The sequence below is a fragment of the Armigeres subalbatus genome, chromosome 3, assembly GCF_024139115.2.
Source record: "Armigeres subalbatus isolate Guangzhou_Male chromosome 3, GZ_Asu_2, whole genome shotgun sequence".
NCBI classification, from domain to species: Eukaryota; Metazoa; Arthropoda; class Insecta; order Diptera; family Culicidae; genus Armigeres; species Armigeres subalbatus.
The window spans coordinates 355,266,423-355,284,374 of NC_085141.1; the positions used below are offsets into that span (position 1 = coordinate 355,266,423).

The 17,952-nt window shown below is 38.1% G+C and overlaps 1 protein-coding gene across 1 annotated transcript in view; it reads right to left on the reverse strand.

The window, feature by feature from the left end:
* LOC134226136 (uncharacterized) overlaps window positions 1–17,952 on the reverse strand; it is an 84,947-nt gene that overhangs the window by 15,576 nt on the left and 51,419 nt on the right. The window contains 4 exon segments of the mRNA XM_062706714.1: window positions 1–431; window positions 434–535; window positions 538–1,527; window positions 1,939–3,038. Of these exon segments, the coding sequence (XP_062562698.1) occupies window positions 1–431; window positions 434–535; window positions 538–1,527; window positions 1,939–3,028 (2,613 nt within the window). The 5' untranslated portion in view covers window positions 3,029–3,038.

A 17,952-nucleotide genomic window follows, 5' to 3' on the forward strand; every position in this document is an offset into this window, starting at 1 on the left:
GTGTTGGTTCCAGTTCTCGTAGTGGGTTCCACACGGTGAGCAGAGGAACACTTTCTTTTTGTCTTTTTTCTTGTTCTCTATTGGCGGCGGAGGTTGCGTCTGCACAGGTAATTGGGGATGTAACTGTGGCTGTTGGTGTATTAACAGCGACTGTTGCAATCAATGGTATCAAAAGCTGGAACTGCTGGTTCCTGGAATATCAGGGTGCGCTGAGGATGTTTACTCAGGCGCCGCGCTGGTCTTGCTGCGATTACAATGTTGAGGCCGTTGCGCATGATGCCAAGAGGTCGTTTTAAATTTCCTTTCTTGTGTCAGCTCCTGTCCCATCATCCTCTCGCTGATAGTTCTCTTCCGTATGAAAAAGGTTTTCTGTAGTTGTTGTTGTTTCACTGGAGAGGTATCCTTCTTTCTACTTCGTCGTTGCTTCTCCTAATGACAAACTTATTTTTTATTAGTGCAAAGTGTTTAATGATTCGTCTGGTGAGGAAGTTTGTTGAGTCCACGCCCACGTAATTGGTCTTCAATTGATTATTGCCAAGCTAAATCCTCCTGCTGGTGTTGGATCCGCTGTATGTGCATTACTTTTTAGTTCTTGCTGTACTTGATCGCTGATATTATGCACTTGAGGCTTGCTATTATAATCTATTTTCAGTAGATCGGATCGATGGTCGTTCAGTAATTTCTCTTGGTTGAAGATATTACTAAAATCAACAGGTTGGGGTGCCACTGATGGTAAATTTGCATGAATCACTGGCGGCAGCTGTTCCTCTTCCTCCTTAGGTCGTTCCTCTGTGGCAGGTCGTTTCAGCGAAATTGATAACTTAAGACCTTCGCTTCTCGTTATTTTCGCGGATTCTTCATCATCATCTTCCTCCTCCTCCTCATCATCATCGTCGTCTTCTTCGTCAGATTGTGATTCGTCGATTTCCAATTTCGACCTGCTGTCGTTTTCCTCCTGTACACCATCAGTCACTTTTGGCAGATTTTGTTCTAACATCTGTTTATTCGTGAGTTGTTGACCTTCCTCATCATGCTCTTTCTGATCTTCTTCGGAGCTATCTGAATCGGAGCTGGAGCTTGACGAACTCGATGAACTCGAACTGCTGGATTTGTCATCATCCAGATCGTCGTCATCTATGTTATCTTCTCCAATGGGTTTTTGTTCTGACTGAGCTTCTACTTCTGACGAAGTCATCGTTTTTGTAACTTCGTGGTCCTGTTCATTACTATCCCCAAGTGATGATTTACCCGAATCTATCGACTGATCCAGTTTGGTGCTTTCTAGCAATACATCGGTTTCATTGTTACGTTCATTTGTGGCATCATCTCCTGCATCCTGAATAATTTCTGGATCTGGAGGCTTTATCTCTGCCATTCCGCTTTCGCTCAATCTAAGTTGTTTTCTAAACGGTTGTTGTGCACTGCTGTTGCTTTCCGTTGGACTGGCCGAGCGGGGCCTTTTAAGGTTGGTCGAATCCGGCTCTTCCTCCTCATTGCCGTGAGACATGTCACCATTGATTCTTGGTTCTGTGAATGTTGGATATAGGAGAAGAACAAAGTAAACTTTTAGTTTACTGTGATTCATTTTAGTTCAGTTTACGCTGAACTAAAACATGTATATTAGGTATTCAAGAAATGTTGCGATTAATCGATGTTTTGTGTTTTTTTAGAACAAACTATTTTACTTCACTTATTAAGCTGACATTAAGCAGGAAGTTAATTTAAATCGTCAAAAACTGCCAATGTTACAAAATATTGAATATGCTATCATGGGCAGTACTCAAAGCTGACCTCTCAGAAAGTTGGTCAGTAAAGACGAAGCACTTTATGATAAATAGATAGGATATGTTTCATCAATAAACCACATTTAAATGAAAGAACAACATTTTTAACTAATATAAGTACATTATTTACTAAATATATAAGCTTCATATTTACCAATTAGATTACTATTATCCTCCACAGGGTGTGCGTCCACAGGCATATCATTTTTCTCCTCGTGTTCCGTCTGTGTTTTTTCATCTTCATCGTCCTCTATTCGCTGCTCCTCTAGCAAGTGATCTTGCTGATCTTGATTACTAGAACACCTTACAAGATCATCTCTGCATTCTTCAACTCCATTGCTCGACATAGTTGCTTCATCATCTTCCTCTTCACATTCCATATCCTCATTTCGCTCCGGTCTCTCATCAAGATTTACCTTTGCGTTATCACTTTCTGCATTATCATTTTCCACCTTATCTTTCTCATCCGTGTCGGGCTCATCTTCTTCCTCATTTGAGTCCACACCCAATTCCCCCGTCGCTTCAGTTGCATCATCTTGGTGATTCAACTCAACAGATCTGTTTGTGAGGGCTCCATTCACCCTATTTCGTAAAGAGCAACTCGATGTTACTGCACTTGGCTGTTCTGCTTCGGAACATTCAGCAGTTTGTTCATCCTTTTCTTCTCGTGGACTGCCTGCATCCGGCACAGGACTATCCTCTTCTTCATCCATGGAATCTTCTGTTTTTGACTGTCGTTCGATAGGACGATTTTCCTCAATCAGAAGTGATTGCTGTTGTTTCTCCCTTCCGCATTCATCTGTCTGAGCGGATTTCGAATCATCCGCTGTCTCTTGTGGAACCGCTTCACCATCTACATCAATGGCGGTGGGTATTTCGTCTTCACCTTTATCTTCATTGTGCTTGGTTGGTATTTCAACTGTATCTGAGCGTGTAACATTTGTTTCTTCATCTTCACGTCTTGATTCAATTGAAACACTGCTTTCGCCGATATTATCTTCATCGTTTCCTACGGGTTTGTTTTTATCGATTTCCGCTTCGAGCTCTGGGATGTTTTGTGGCACAGACAAAGACGGCTCACTACTAATCGCCTCTGGGAACGCTTCTTCTGATTGTGGCAAACTGTCCCGAGTGTTCTCCTCATTGTCCTCATTTAAATTGGTCACTTCGTCGATAGTTGGTTCATCATTTACGCTATTGGAGTCCTCAACAGGAGTCACAGTAGATCCATCTTCGTCGTCCATAGTTCTACCCCTGAAAATAAAGAAAGGAAAAAAAATTACTCACAATAGAAGACAAGATAAGTAGGGAAAAATGGGGCAAAAAGGGTCGCCTAAAGCGAACCCTTAATGAATGCTTCAGGGCAAAAATGTTCGATGTTAACTTTTTAACAAGTAGCCCTTTTTAAAAGTAGCTTTTAAATAACTGTATGCCAAGAACTGAAGATATCATGAAGTATTTTAATTATTTTATTTTGCATCATTAAAGAAAAAGTCTGTTTTTCTGTCTATCGAAGAATCTCGGGGTAAAATGGATCAAACAGCGGGGCAAAATGAGTCATTCTTTTTTTATTTTGCAGCGTTTGGTGAGAGACAATAAAACCTCCGAACAATCCAAGGTCGATAATAGGGAGGGTAATGGCAGAAGAATCACAGCACCAGAGCGCCTTGGGAGTGCGTCAGGAAGGGAATGGTTGACATTTTCAATTTCTTATTTCATCCTGCCATGCAGTCAACAAAAAACAAAAGCACGACAGCCGCTGCGGCAGCCCACACTAAGCAGGCGACAGTCAGCAGATTTTCTTAAACATGCTGAAGAGAAATGTCCAGCAAATACGCACTCTATCATTGTAATCAACACAGAGCTTCGTCCAGGTTCATGAACCAATTATCGTTCTTAATAAATTCAGCCACATTTTTTTTTTGCTGAGGATTACGGCTTACGTCTCTTCAGAGCCATCAAGAATATGCGAGAGAAAATCCGGAATACTCCCAAAACTTACGGACCACTTACTAGTGATGAGCTAATCACAGCTGAATGTTATCTGTTCCACGTATCCCAAAGAAGTATTTACGGGGAAGAGATAGCCGTCTTGTCTGCAATTTATTCTGATCTTTGAAGACAATCAGAAAAGCAACTACACCCGATTCTGTTTTTACACGATTTTTTTACACGGCCGTGAAAAAAAAATCCCATACAATCTTTTTTTGAAAAGTTGCTCCATTTTGCATGGTTTTTTCGAGAAATTATAAAACTTTTTTACACGGATTTTCAAATTTTGAACTGGAAACTTTTGTAACACGTAAAAAAAGAATCGGGTGTACCTAAAAGCAGTCCTCTATTTCGTTTCTGACCTTTTGTCTATTGGGGAATCTTGAGGATCTGCGGGAAGAACCAATGTTTGCATAATACATTGACAGAAACACTGCGCCAATCCTATTATTCTTCCTCGTGAACACGGCATCACCAAGCTGTTGTGCACCGTAGATTCCTTCATCAGAACGATGAGATCGTTATAAATGAACTAAAGCAACGATATTACATCCCAGGAATGAAAACCTTTCGATCCGGAATAACTGCCAAGTTTTCAAGACCGAAAAGTTTGTCCGTAATCATCATACCGGTTGGCTTGTCACCGTCACGTCTCGTAGCAGACAGTCGGCCGTTCTGCCACATGGGGTGGATTATTTCGGGCCAATGATGGTATCCGTTGGCTGTCAAAGTGAGAAACGTGCCATACACTTGGAAAAAGCACACTCACTTACTACTGACTCGTGGAGAGGCGGACCTATCGCCATCTATAGTGATCGTAGTACAAATTTCGTCGGAGCCAAGAAAAAAAAGAACTGTTGAAGGCCATTGAAGAATTAAATTAAGGAGCTTTGATTCGTACAGTCAAGCAAGGAAGTTAAGGAAACATCCAAACAAGTTGCTTGCCATCAGATGAGGCTCAGGAGGTGCTCTGACAGAGGTGGAGTACATTACCGGTGAATTCGAGACCTTTGACTGAGATCCCTCTCGAAACGATGACTCGTCTCCGTAATTGACCTCACAACCACCTCATCAACCATGGAGCATCATGAGCAGGAAGACTCTTCCGTGGACAAGCTTCGATGACAACCCCTCGATCAACTGAAGCCAAGTATTGGCGCATGACTACCTTCCATTATTAACCCGTAGAGCAAAATGGTTCGCGAGAGTGAAGCTTGTTGAATTGAAGTTAAGCCGACATCGTTGTTATAGCGCTGACTCCAAGTTTACACGCCGCAATCTTACCTACTGGTCAAAAGGAAGAGTGATTGCCACCAAGGTAGCTGCAGACGGTCAGGTTTGATGGGCTACGGTGCAAACCTGCACTGGGATATACGAGCGACCAACAGTTAAGGTGACTTGCGGTGGCACTCCAATATATTTGTGTGTGTACCATAAAAATCATCAACTCAAGATTAGTAGCCGTGAGAAACTTGACTATACCAATCTAAAAGGCAGACAAAATAAAACGCCCTTTTTTTGTTAACATACGATTATCGTAAACATTGCATTAATGTGAACTATTTTCAGTCCGAGTTTAACTTACAGGAATACTCACCACTGTTTGACTATGGCATAAACTAACGAAATGTGTCCGAAAATCAACAGATTTGCTTTGATTAACGACGATATTTATTAATTATGTTTTCCAATTACGCTAGCTGTTTATGTTTACATACTTGCGACATTGTTGCCAGCCGTTCAAACACACAAATAGCACAATTGAAATCTCTACTTCGTGTTTTCTTTTTGATTTTTCAAGACGTTCCAAAGACAATAGGCTGGAGGGAGATTTTCGGACTAATTTCAGATTTGGGCGTAACTTATTTTGTAAAACAAAACATTGCTTTATTGATTCCGTAGAATGCAAGCATTTTATTTCAAAACTAACCTGCTTATCTGATAGAGTGAAAGTCTATTCTGTCGGATGGCTACGGTGGTTTTCTGAGAAAATGCTTGCTTTAGCTGGAATTTGCCTTCCAATGTTTGTTTGGCGAAATAAGTTGGCGCCCAAATCGCAAATCAGTCCTGATTTATTATTCCCTTTCGATATTTGGCATGCTTCTTACACTGCATGATTTCACAGTATTTCGTGTTGACATCACTTTCTGCTGCTATAGGTAATGATCAATGACTGCTGTATACGACGCTGCTGACGACGAGCAACCGACGGCGTCGTTAGCGATGCACGAAATTTTTTTTCACTCAGTTTTATTTTGATTGAATCGACGCCAAATGAGCACTATATGGTTTGATAATCGAAGTAATGTGTAGATTAGGATTTCTAATATAGTTCTGATACTTTTCTAGTAAAAGTATAAATCAGGTGTGGTTTTTTCTAATGCACAAATAAACTGCTCCCGGTGCCTAATTGGGTGAAAGGAGAAAGGGTAATTGTAAGATCAGTTATGGTGGAGTTTACCGGCATATTCTGAATGACTCCGTAAGAGGCCTCTTACGCTCCGTAAGAGGCCTCGCGGTGCTTACGCGTTAACAAAGTTGGATGAGAATACACCCCTGACGAATCTTCGGTGTATTGATGAGAATATTTTTAAATTCTCGATTGAGTGTGTAATTTGTGTTAGATTACGCATCCAGTTTTGTTATGGAACGTTACACGGTCAAGCAGTTTGACCAACATTGACTCCTCTCGTTTAATCAAATATCCATCAAGTTTTTCCAACAGCGGCATGAATAATCAAATTATTCGACCAACAGTATCACACACGAATAACCGAAGCGCCAACTTGAGCAACAACCATAAAAAATATATGGGGTTTTGTGCAACTTCACTACAAATGCTCAAACAATATGTTCGGTGAACCTTGAGCTCCGCCCCCGACGCCACTCACTAAAATCAAACCGTTTTAATTTTTCCAACTGAGCCGCCAACTGTTAAAATGGTTGTCTGAACAACTTCACACACGCCCAAACAAAGCAGCAACCACAGCGTTTTCTTGGGGCAAGCGGAGTCAACGTTCGTCAAACTGCTTGACTGGTGTGTGCGCTGCATTAGTTGGCTCCGTAGTCTGGAGACCAAGAAGAAAGCCTTAATTTAGGCAATAAAATGTAGTAGCATTTGCTCCAGACACAGACATCGAATCGTTAATGCTTTCAATGGCACTCAATTCTCCGGTACATTTTCGAAACGAGTGTATGTCGCAAAACCCGTTTTGCGTTTTCAACAGCATATGGCATTAAATTCATCTAAAATTGTGCACTGAGGAAACTAAACATTCGATTTTCATAACTTCATTCGTATGAACAAGTATTTCAAATCCTTAATATCCTTTCATACGACACGTATGGTTTCCATAATGTGCATATGTAACGCATACGCATCTCGTTTGTATTTCATAAGGCTACTGATTGAATTTCATACGACGCGTTTATGAAATTCACAAGGTAGCATTTGTGAAAAAACATACGAGAGTCAATGTCAAAGCAAAATGGCGTACGAACAGAAGTTGCTGTCGAGTCTCAAAGTGCCAGCTGAAGCTTTGCCTGTATTTAAAGGTAATTTTGTAAAACAAATTATACATTAAATGGAGACGAACCAGCCATGGGCTGAAAAGCTCCTTAAAAAGAAAAAAAAATACATTAAATATTACTAACTATGAATATTGATACTCAGATTGTGGAGTAAACACAGCGGCTTTGATCACTTGGTCAAAAGAGCAGATTTGCGGTGCCTTATCTCAAGCAGGAATAACTTGGAATTATGATGTTATATGGACGTGGATTTCTGAATGGCGCGAACAAAACATAAGATGTTCATAATTTACCTTTGATTGTTTACCTTACCTTAGTTTAAATGTTTGCATTTTACAGAATCTTTTGAACATAATTGTCCTCACCGGAGACCATCCGACAACAGACCAACATACTTCCGAAACTGTGATCGGAAGTACTTCCATAAGCAGCATCAAATCAGTCTACAAAACCGGTCAAAGTAGAGTTGACCAACATAAATCTAAAGTAGTGACCGATGAAACTAATACCGGCAACATTCAAACATTGTGTAATTCAGCTCCAATACAAACTGTGTCGCAAAAGTTATCAGGCCGAGACTAAATCCATTTCTCGACGCCAACATATGATTAGGGCTGAAAAAACCAACAAAGCTGAAACTGAGAAAAATGAGGTTTCAAATTTTCAAGACTAATTAATTCATTTATTGAAGCTAGAAACTCATTTCATTGCCAAAACCATGTAAATACTATAATGTAAATGGTTATATTGTAACAGCAGATCACATTAATTGGAAAACTATTCTGAAATTCATAAAATTTCAGCTAAAACAAAACCCCGCCGTTTATCACTTCCGCATCTCCGGCAACACGTCTGGTTTTTAAGCCGTTTTGCTCAAAGCTACTTAACACCATCGGATTTTGTTTAGATTTGTTAGCCAGAGCAGTTCCCTGCTATGCGATATATCGAAAACCTAGTAAGAATATGCATTTTAAAATAATCTCAGTTTAGTTTTTCTAAATACAACAATATAAAGTGAACGGCCTAAAACTAAAGCAAACATTCCACGCACAGGTAGTTAATGGTGCTACCAAAGGACTTAAAAAACCCCAGCAACGGTGCAATATGGTTCATGAGACGTTCTACCAAAAATAGCAATTAATGTGTTTCTTAATGATATCAAAAGTACGGAGTTTTAACTATATGAAGAATAATTTACAAAGCAATCGTTCATGACAGAAAAACAAAATTCATGATTTTGGTTTATAAGCCGTAATCATATGTTTCGCGAGATTTCTGTAATATTCAAACGGCTTGCAATTCTCGCTCAATTGTTACGGAAATTAGCGCAGAAATTGTGGAAGAAAAAGGCAGAAGAACTGGCCAACGCTAGCATTCAAACATTCGACCATTCTGGTGAAGTCGTCCCTGTGAAAAGTGTTGAAGAAGGCAACATTTATGACGGTATTATACTGGCGAGAGGCGCGGAACCTATTGATAACTGTAGTGGCATCATTTTGTCGGATTGTACAACTAAGACAGACGTTGAATCCAGAAAGAAGAACGAAATCGAAACAGGGATAGAACATCCTGCTTCTTCGACGAATGTAAGTTAATGAGTACAATTATATTATTATAATTTATGTATCTACATCTAGTGCATTTTTTTTTCTAATTTTAATAGACCAACGACTCGGAAAACGTTGAAGCTTTTTCTACAGAGATTTTCAAAAAACGCCTGCAGCAAACTGTATTCGGGACCAAGCTGCTCCAAGGATCAGGCGATTTAGAACTTTCTTCAGAGGGGAAGAAGTTCGTCACAGATGAAGTAGCACGATACCACCTTTCAAGGAAACGTAAGACTACCTCTGAGCAATTGGCAGAGTACGCTTCGGTTATCGTAAAAGTTTTCCGAAAAGAACAAAAGGTATTCAACGTGAACATATCACTAATCTTAAAATATTAGAAAATAAATTCTTTTTTGATTAACAGGACACGTACTTTATATCAAAAACCCTGATTAATCCACCTAGCGGTAATGGTGCCTTTCTCGTGCATTATAAAAATAGTATTTTGGCATTACTTCTTGAGCTCAATAGATCCGATCTGCCCAATTTTCTTGGTAGGGAAGCAAATGAGTAGAGTATCTTGCGTCGAAGATGCAATTTGTTATGAAGTAAATCGGAAATAAGGACATGTGCCTGAAAAATGAGTGATATTTTTTTACGCAATTTTTCCTATAAAAAGTGGTATTTTTTGGTGCATAATCTCCTGAGCCTATAGTCCGATCTGACCAATTTTCAATAGGAAACAATGGCAGAGTGACATCCTACGTCGAATGCAAATTTGTTGCGAGTAAATCGGTTAAGAGATAAGCTAACTCTAAAAAAATGAGTGACATTTTTTTGGGTGGTACGCACAGACGAACACACACACACACACACACACACACACACACACACAGACATGCTACCTCAACCCGCTTGAGCTGAGTCTGATCGGTATATAACACCATGGGTCTCCGGGCCTTCTATAAAAAAGTTTTGTTTTTGAGTGATCATATAGCCTTTTACCGTATACTTTAGTATACGCAGAAAGGCAAAAAGGAAAATCCAAGGAAAAATATACAGCAGGATAAAACTATATAAGGCAGAGTGACTGCAAGAAGCTTCAGGCGGATGACAACCGCCAAACGATCTACTGGAATTCTGAAAACACGTACTCAACAGAAATGCTGAAAGTGGTGCCCATGGCTGCAACTGAACCATATGCCGTGGGCGAAAGCGCATTATGCTATTGGGATATCTCTTTTCCGGCCAGAGGAAAGAACTGCTTCAAGATCAGAAAAAATAGCAAAGCTTTCTGAAAAATACCCCACACCTGGGAAAAGAGTTCGGATTCCAACTTGTGAGTAGTAATGAATGAGAATTAAAGGTTGAACTTAATTTAATAATGTTCTGCATTTAGATTGATATCGATTCACCGTTTGTTGGGATTTGGCGAACAGTCCGGATGTCAAGAATAGTGGGAACAATTGATTGATCCGATCAGCAAATATATTGCGAAATACGGCAGAGATGTTTCAACAACAGTTTTATTACCTATGATAACTAACGCTGAACTTTCGCTTGGTTAGTATGAATACTGAATGCTTCCATGTTTTTTTCTAGTTCTTATGTTATCCTACTTCATATTTTAAGTCATTAGTTATAGATTGAACAATAAAACATATAATTAATAAATAAAACATATAAATCACATTAAAAATGTAATGCATAACAAATAATGTTTAAAAATATTTGCAGATTCCCGATTGCTTGCGGTCCTCAAGGCATTACACACTGTATTGATTCCAGTGAAAGCGGCCAATGGTTTTAAGCCAACCATAGCTACCGCGCAGGATCACACGTTTTACATGGCCAAAACGATTGAAGAGGCCCTGGAAGAACTTGAACGACTCAACATATCTGAATACGAGGGACCAAATACTCCGAAGATAATTGCACTGGGAAATAACATCGAATCTGCATCTGGGGTATGCATTGTTGCATTTGGGAATACCCAATATAAACTCCCTAGTGTAGCTAGAGCAATCGACGTGTATGTAAAAATCACGACAGTGTTCAAACTGCCACCGTCCAAAATCTCCAAATTAATTTGGGAGTTCATATTGAAATTCGTGTATAGCAACGAAAAGACAAGTGCATACGTATCCGTAAAAATCCGTAAAAAATTGATAAGCTTCATCGAAACATGTTCGTCCCCTGCTGTTTAGAAGGGTGTCCAGCTAAGCTGTCATCAGCGGATACATTTGTGGCACACCTTGAAGAACACAAACCTCCATCGTATTTCAACTATCGATGTCCATTTCCCGGATGCCTGCAGGTGTTTGCCAAGACATACCCTTTCAAGCGTCATTTCAAACAACATCGCTTTCCATCAGTGGGCGATCCGGCAGTCAGAAATAATCACAAATGAATCACCTGGCCCCAGCTCAGCGATGTTATCTAGTTGTCCATCACATGAAAATCTACAAAACCACGATAATAATAATTTTAATATTGCCCTGAAATATGAAGAAATCAAGGAATCAGCTGTGTCATTTACTCTCAACTTACACAAAAGGACCAATTTCTCAAGGCAAGATGTTCGTGAAGTACAAGACGCTACACAAGGGCTTTGTACTAAATTTGCTGAGTGCATTGAATCGTTGAACGTTAAATCTGAAAATCCTGAAATTGATTTTTATTTGGAATCTTGTATCAATTCTATGAAAACATCGTTCGACTTTATAAATAGCGATTACAAGTTTTTCAAATTATTAAAAGATCGAGATATGTTTGAATTTCCATCCCTAATTGAATTGCACGAAAATAAGTGTAGAAATATTGATGATCCCGAGAAAGAGACTTCTGGCCGTAAGCCATATCTAGTATTGAATCCGATCCAGTTTCAAGTTAAAAAGTTTTTTGAGACAACTGATTTATTGCAAAGAACTCTCGAACGGATTGAATTATTAGAAAAATCATCAAAAATAAGTCACTACGTAAACGGAAAAGTGTGGAAAGAGATTAAAACAAAATATTCCTGTGTAAAGGATAGTAGCTATCTTATTCCATTGTGGATATACGCAGATGAATTTGAGATCAACGATGCACAAGGACCACACAATAAAGTTGATTCGGTGTGTGGAATTTACTACACATTTCCAATACTACCAGTAGAACATGCTTCTAAATTATGTAACATTTTTGTTGCTGGAATCATACGCAAAATTACTATTCAAGGCTCAGGAGTTGACAGTCTGATAGAAAAGCTAATTATCCCCTTTAAAGAACTTGAAGAAGAAGGAATAATAATGAAGCTGGAAGGACTGGATGTTAAAGTTAGATTTATTCTTTGTTTGTTCCAGGGGGATAATTTGGGGGTACATACGTTACTTTCTCTATCCGGTAGTTTTAATGCAACGTTTTACTGTAGGTTTTGCCAAAAACCTAAGTGTGAGTTGCAAAAGGATTGTGAAGAATGTGCTAAAAGCTTGCGTACTATCCAAAATTACAATGAAGATGTCGAAATTAACAAACATTCCGAAACAGGAATATCTGGGAGATCTAAATTCAATGACTTGCCTTCATTTCATGTTATTAAAAACACAAGTGTCGATGGAATGCACGATTTATTCAGTGGAGGTGTCTGTAAATACGGAATGATATGTGCCCTCAACTATTTTATTTATAAACAAAAATATTTTACACTAGCTGACCTGAACATTTGCGAAAATATTTCGTGCTATTACCAAATCATTTCCCACAGATTTCGGTGAATTTTTTTGGTTTCAATTCGTTGAAATCTCAATAGCTGAAAAGAACAGTTCGGTAAAATTATTTCGGCCAAAATTTTCGGCGATTTTTCCTTTTGTTCAACTGTCAAAACAACCGAAAATCTGTGAAAATTATTCACTGAACAGTTCTGCTGTTGAGGCCTTCTGAAATTTCGCTTTTCAAAATCTATATTTATTTTAAAGTGTAGGTACAATCTAAATCTGTAGATACGTACGCTGCGTACGCATACCAGATTTTAGTGAAGCTTATGATAAAAACACAAAGTCTAAAACGGTTGCGATGAGGATGACAGCGGACGAAATGCGAGCACTGTGTCACAATTTTCCATTTATGGTGGGATTGTTCATCCCCACTGATGACGAAGTCTGGAATTACTGTAAAGTTTTAATCAATATGACCGAAAAAATATTGTCAAAAGCTTTCACTAAGAATGATCTAATCGAACTGAAGGAACTAATTAAATCTCATCATCGCTTGTACTTAGAGTTGTTCGGTCAAACCCTTAAACCTAAGCATCACTTCCTTGTACACTATCCGAAAGTAATAGAGGACAGTGGCCCTGTGGTAAATATGATGTGTTTCAGAAACGAATCGAAGCATCAAGGTTTTAAAGAATATGCACACGTTATTACATCTCGTGTGAACGTCGGTTACACGCTTTGTATTAAATCGTGTTTGCAATTTTCTTATGATTTATATCACAAGACGTTTATAAAGTGCATTTTGGATGGAAATTTTAAACAATACAATTTCAAAACGAGACCCTACATTCAGAACCTTGAATCGACACATCCTTTCGAAGCAAATGAAATTGTTAAGTTTTCTTCATCTTGTACGTATAAAGGCACGCTCTTCAAATCAGGATATTTTTGGCTAAACTAAATTTATTGATACAGATAATGTCTTATTAGAAATCGAAGAATTCATTGAGCGTAACGAAATAGTTTTCATAGTAGCTAGGAAGTGGATAACAGGAAGCTATGATTGCCATTTTTTATCACGAAAAGCGATTCAACGCACAGATACAATGATCATTGTTAATATTGATTCAATCGATGGGCCACCGTTTAACTGTTCACAATATAAATAAGTTGGTTTATAGTTTTTAAATATTTATATCGGCCTAATCCAATTTATCCAAAAAACTACTGGGATCCTCTCTCCTCCATCTTTACTATAGGAAATTCTCCAAGGAAATGGTTATTTTAAACCTTCGATTTCTCTCACAAGAATTCCTTCCGTAAATTATTCCTAAAAAAGAAACTTCCCGGAGCAGTTCTTGAAGGAGTTCTATGCAGGAATAGCTTGAGAAATTTCTGTGAGGATTACGAAACGAATTCTTTAAGCAATTTTTGGGAGAATTCATAGAGGAATTTCTGAAAGAAAATTTGGGAGAGTTTTAGAAAGATGTAAGCGTTGTTTTAAGATATTGCTGTTAATTCCTTTTTTTTTGAAAAATTTCTTGGAAAATCATGAAGGGACGTAGGTATGATTTTTGTAGATCTGAAGAAAGAACAGAATTGAATTTGCGAGACGAATTTCTGCTGGAATTTCCTGAAGAAAAAAAATACGCATAACCCGGGACTGTTCTCAGCCACTTTTGGAAGAATTCCCGGGACGGGTTTATGAAGAAATTCATAGGGAATTGCTGGAAGACCTCGAAGTAATGAATAAAGAATGGAATTGGTTGATTTACGTAGGAATTTCTGAATGATTTTCGGGTGGAAGTTCTGGGAAAGGAGACGTGGAAAACTCCGAAAACAATAGTATCCAAAAGTAGTTTTGCCTGACTTCAATTTCTTTTACTAATGTAGGAAATACTTGAAAGTTTGATTATAGATGTTGATGTTGAGCTCACCTCGTCATCACCCGAAGGGGAATCCGATGTCGAGAATTTGAATCTAATTGACGATGAGAATGAAGTAGATCAGCTGATCCCCTCCCACTTTAGATTGCCGGATAATATCAAAGTGTTTTATTACACGTCTGACGGGGATGAAGCAGAGACAGTACTTGTCAAGACGCAAGCTTGTTTTTTCAGCCTTGAAGGATTCTGGGAACTCGGATCAAAGGTCATAAGGAAAAAAAGCAATCGCCAACCAGGGAAAACGTCAGCAAAAACGGTTGGTTCCTGCATGGTGCGAAGGTGATCATACGTCTGTAGATCCTCCGAGCTGTAGGGAGAGCAATGCTCCACTTCTACCCCTCCCAACCAACCTATGACTCCATATCCAATGACACTGATGTTCCTGAAAAAAAGTATTTATAGACAACATTGCTCTGAGAGACAAACAAATATGCTTTTAACAGAAAGTGAGCGAGGATAAAGCGATCCACTTCAGGAGAAATAGAGCAATACTTGGGAATGCCTTTAATGATCATGAATTGTAAAGTTTTATCTTTCGAAATGTATTTAGGCTGCTGATACTAAATACGCTCCTCTCATACATGTTATTTGTATAATCATTTTAGAAAGCAAGCAATTTCTTCAGCTCAGTAGTATTTGATCTGAAACATCCAAAGTCCTAGCTTTCACGTACTAATCAGAATCAATTTCTTTTTCATCAATGTGGATCTCAATATTTGTAAAGAACCAAGAAAATGTTTCTTCTGCGCCTCTGAGAAATGTTGGGGCGTCATCGAAGATTGTAGAATTTTGCGAATTAAGTCGATTGTTGCCGTTGCGATCATCGGTATGATAGTATTTGTTGCACTGCATATTTGCGATTGCTTGCGGGAATGCTGACTGGAAGGCTTCTGTGTCTGTGTAATAAATAACGATGGAAATACATGCGTATTCTGGCTGATTAAATACTGCTCAACAAGATGGGTACAAGAATGGTAGAATCTTTTAAAACTTTCAAACGGTTTTATTAACTTTCAAGCCACATAAACTTAACGTCAACAACAAGCGGTTTCAAATGAGCCACAGAAACACGTCCACACGATCATGCTGGAGTCCATGTAAAGTCAAGGCACAGTTGATTGATAGATGGAAATAATTCTTAAACATAATAATCGTTAGTAGACCTTCTTCCGCTTTCTGAGAAAATCATCTGTGGATCCATACCCCATACCATTTCAATCGTACTGATAATATTTGCAGAGACAATGTAATCAGCTGTGCTAGATCTTCCTTTAATTGCTTTGAAATAATAGAATAATGTGTGCTACGTTGAACAGATAATATTTACTGAAACGCTTTACTTTTAAAGTACTGCAACTAAATACGTATAAGCTCGCGATGATGTTTTAATCAGATGTAAAAATTATTACGTAGCATCGCATGAGTATGTAGTCAAAACATTCCAAAATTTTGCTAAAATCAGTCAGAAAATGAAACGAAAAAATATATACTTTGTATTACGCCTATCAGGGATACCTACTACTCGAGGGTGCGTACTATCGAGTTATGCCTGTATTCCAGTATACGACAGCTCAAAGCAGATTGGAAGCTGAAGAAACTGTCAAGGTTGAGAGGAGAAATAGCCATCTCGGCGTCTGGCCAAAGGGAACAGAACCATGAGCTTTGAAGCAGATTAAATGAATTCGAGCGCTAAATCATTACACAGCACCTAATGCCAAAGGCTTTTTATTTCCAAAACTTATGGCCTTATATTTGATAGAGGAAAGCTTTTTTTGCTGTTCGAAATTTTTCTCTGCATCGCGAGAACTTCCCTTGTATCTATTAAAAGAATGCATTTCAAATAATAAAACTGATTTACGACTTGAACTCGCTTTCTACACAAATTCTCATTGTTTCTAGAGATGAGCCAGCCTAAAGCTGAAAATCTATCTAATAAAGACAAAATATATCATTGTTCAAATAATAAAGCTTTGTTCCGTTTTTACATTTTTACATATTAATCAGAAAGCTTAAAATTATTGTCATATCATAGGTACTCAATAACATGACACTTACCGTTTTCTTTTCAGTTCCAAGGATAAATCCAGTCCAATCTAATGAGGGTTTTAGATGTTTCATAGAATTTTGCTCTGACAGCACTATTCCCAACCGTGTTTCATAAACTAATCCGACAAACTGGTTTTACCAACTTCAGAAACAGTACTCATTTGCCAAATCGTGATGATTTAGCACTTTGAGTTTTAGAGCTCACTTACTAATAATACGCTCTAATGACAACCTTTAGAATTTACCCACTTTTTCCTTTCACTGCAGATCAGTTTTCCGCCCTCTCTTTACCTCACGCAATTAAAAATATCTGCGGCAGGTGTTTTATACCGAGAAATTATTTCAGCGTAAACTTCACTTTCGTATTGTAATGGTACGACGTAATCCCTGAAGTTACTTCCACAGCAGCACTAGTAGAACAAAAAAATTAAGCAACAGAAATACCGTTTTAGCACGCGTTTAGTAGCGACCGGTAAAGTGTCAAGGAACGATACTGCGCTGACAAACGGCTTAAACTCACCACCGGTAATCGTAATCTTATACTACAAAAGTTCAATGTACATACTGAACGCAGTGGTTCATCCCGAAAAAAAATAAATGAAAATTTTATCATCATAGTACCTGATGACATACTTGGTAACATGTATCCCTGTTCCTTTACAGAAATGAAGCTTATGATAAATAAAATATCTGCTTGCTGGTCACTGATTGAAGATCGTTCAGTGGCTACATTGGCCAATCTCACCAACGGATATAATAAGAACTGATGCAGGTAATTTTTATTTCTTCTCGACGTATTTTTTCTTATAAAACTTACATTCTTTTATAATTTACATTTTCACAGGTTTATATCTATTCGGAACAAAGTTAGTACACTTTTTAAACGATGTTGGATTTTTCTCCACTTAACTTTGGAAGTAGTGCGCTGGATTCGTCTAAAGATATGCTAAACAATCGGAGGAAAATAAAATGATATGTAAAACAATTAATTGTATTGTATTTTTATTGTAATATTGGGGTATAATGATCTAAACCTGTTGTATTCCCATTGTAAAACAATAGAAACAGTAATTGAAAACATTTAAACACAATGTTTTCTATTGTTTTGTCGCTCGAAATCATCCCATTGAAGAACGTAAAATCAATTGTTTTGTCTGAATTTTGATGGAAATTTTCGATTTTTTATTGTAAAGATACACAATAACCCCCCTTTAATTGTAAAAGTCCCATTTACCATTCATTTTATCGTGGAAAACCATTATTTCTCATGTGATTTTATTGTCAAAATTCCATTATATTCAATGGTAAAAAATATAAATGGTGTTGTAAAAATAAAATTTATGATATTTTAATGATATTTTTATCCGGGTTGCATCAGATGAGGCCTTGCGGAGTGCTCTGATAGAGGTGG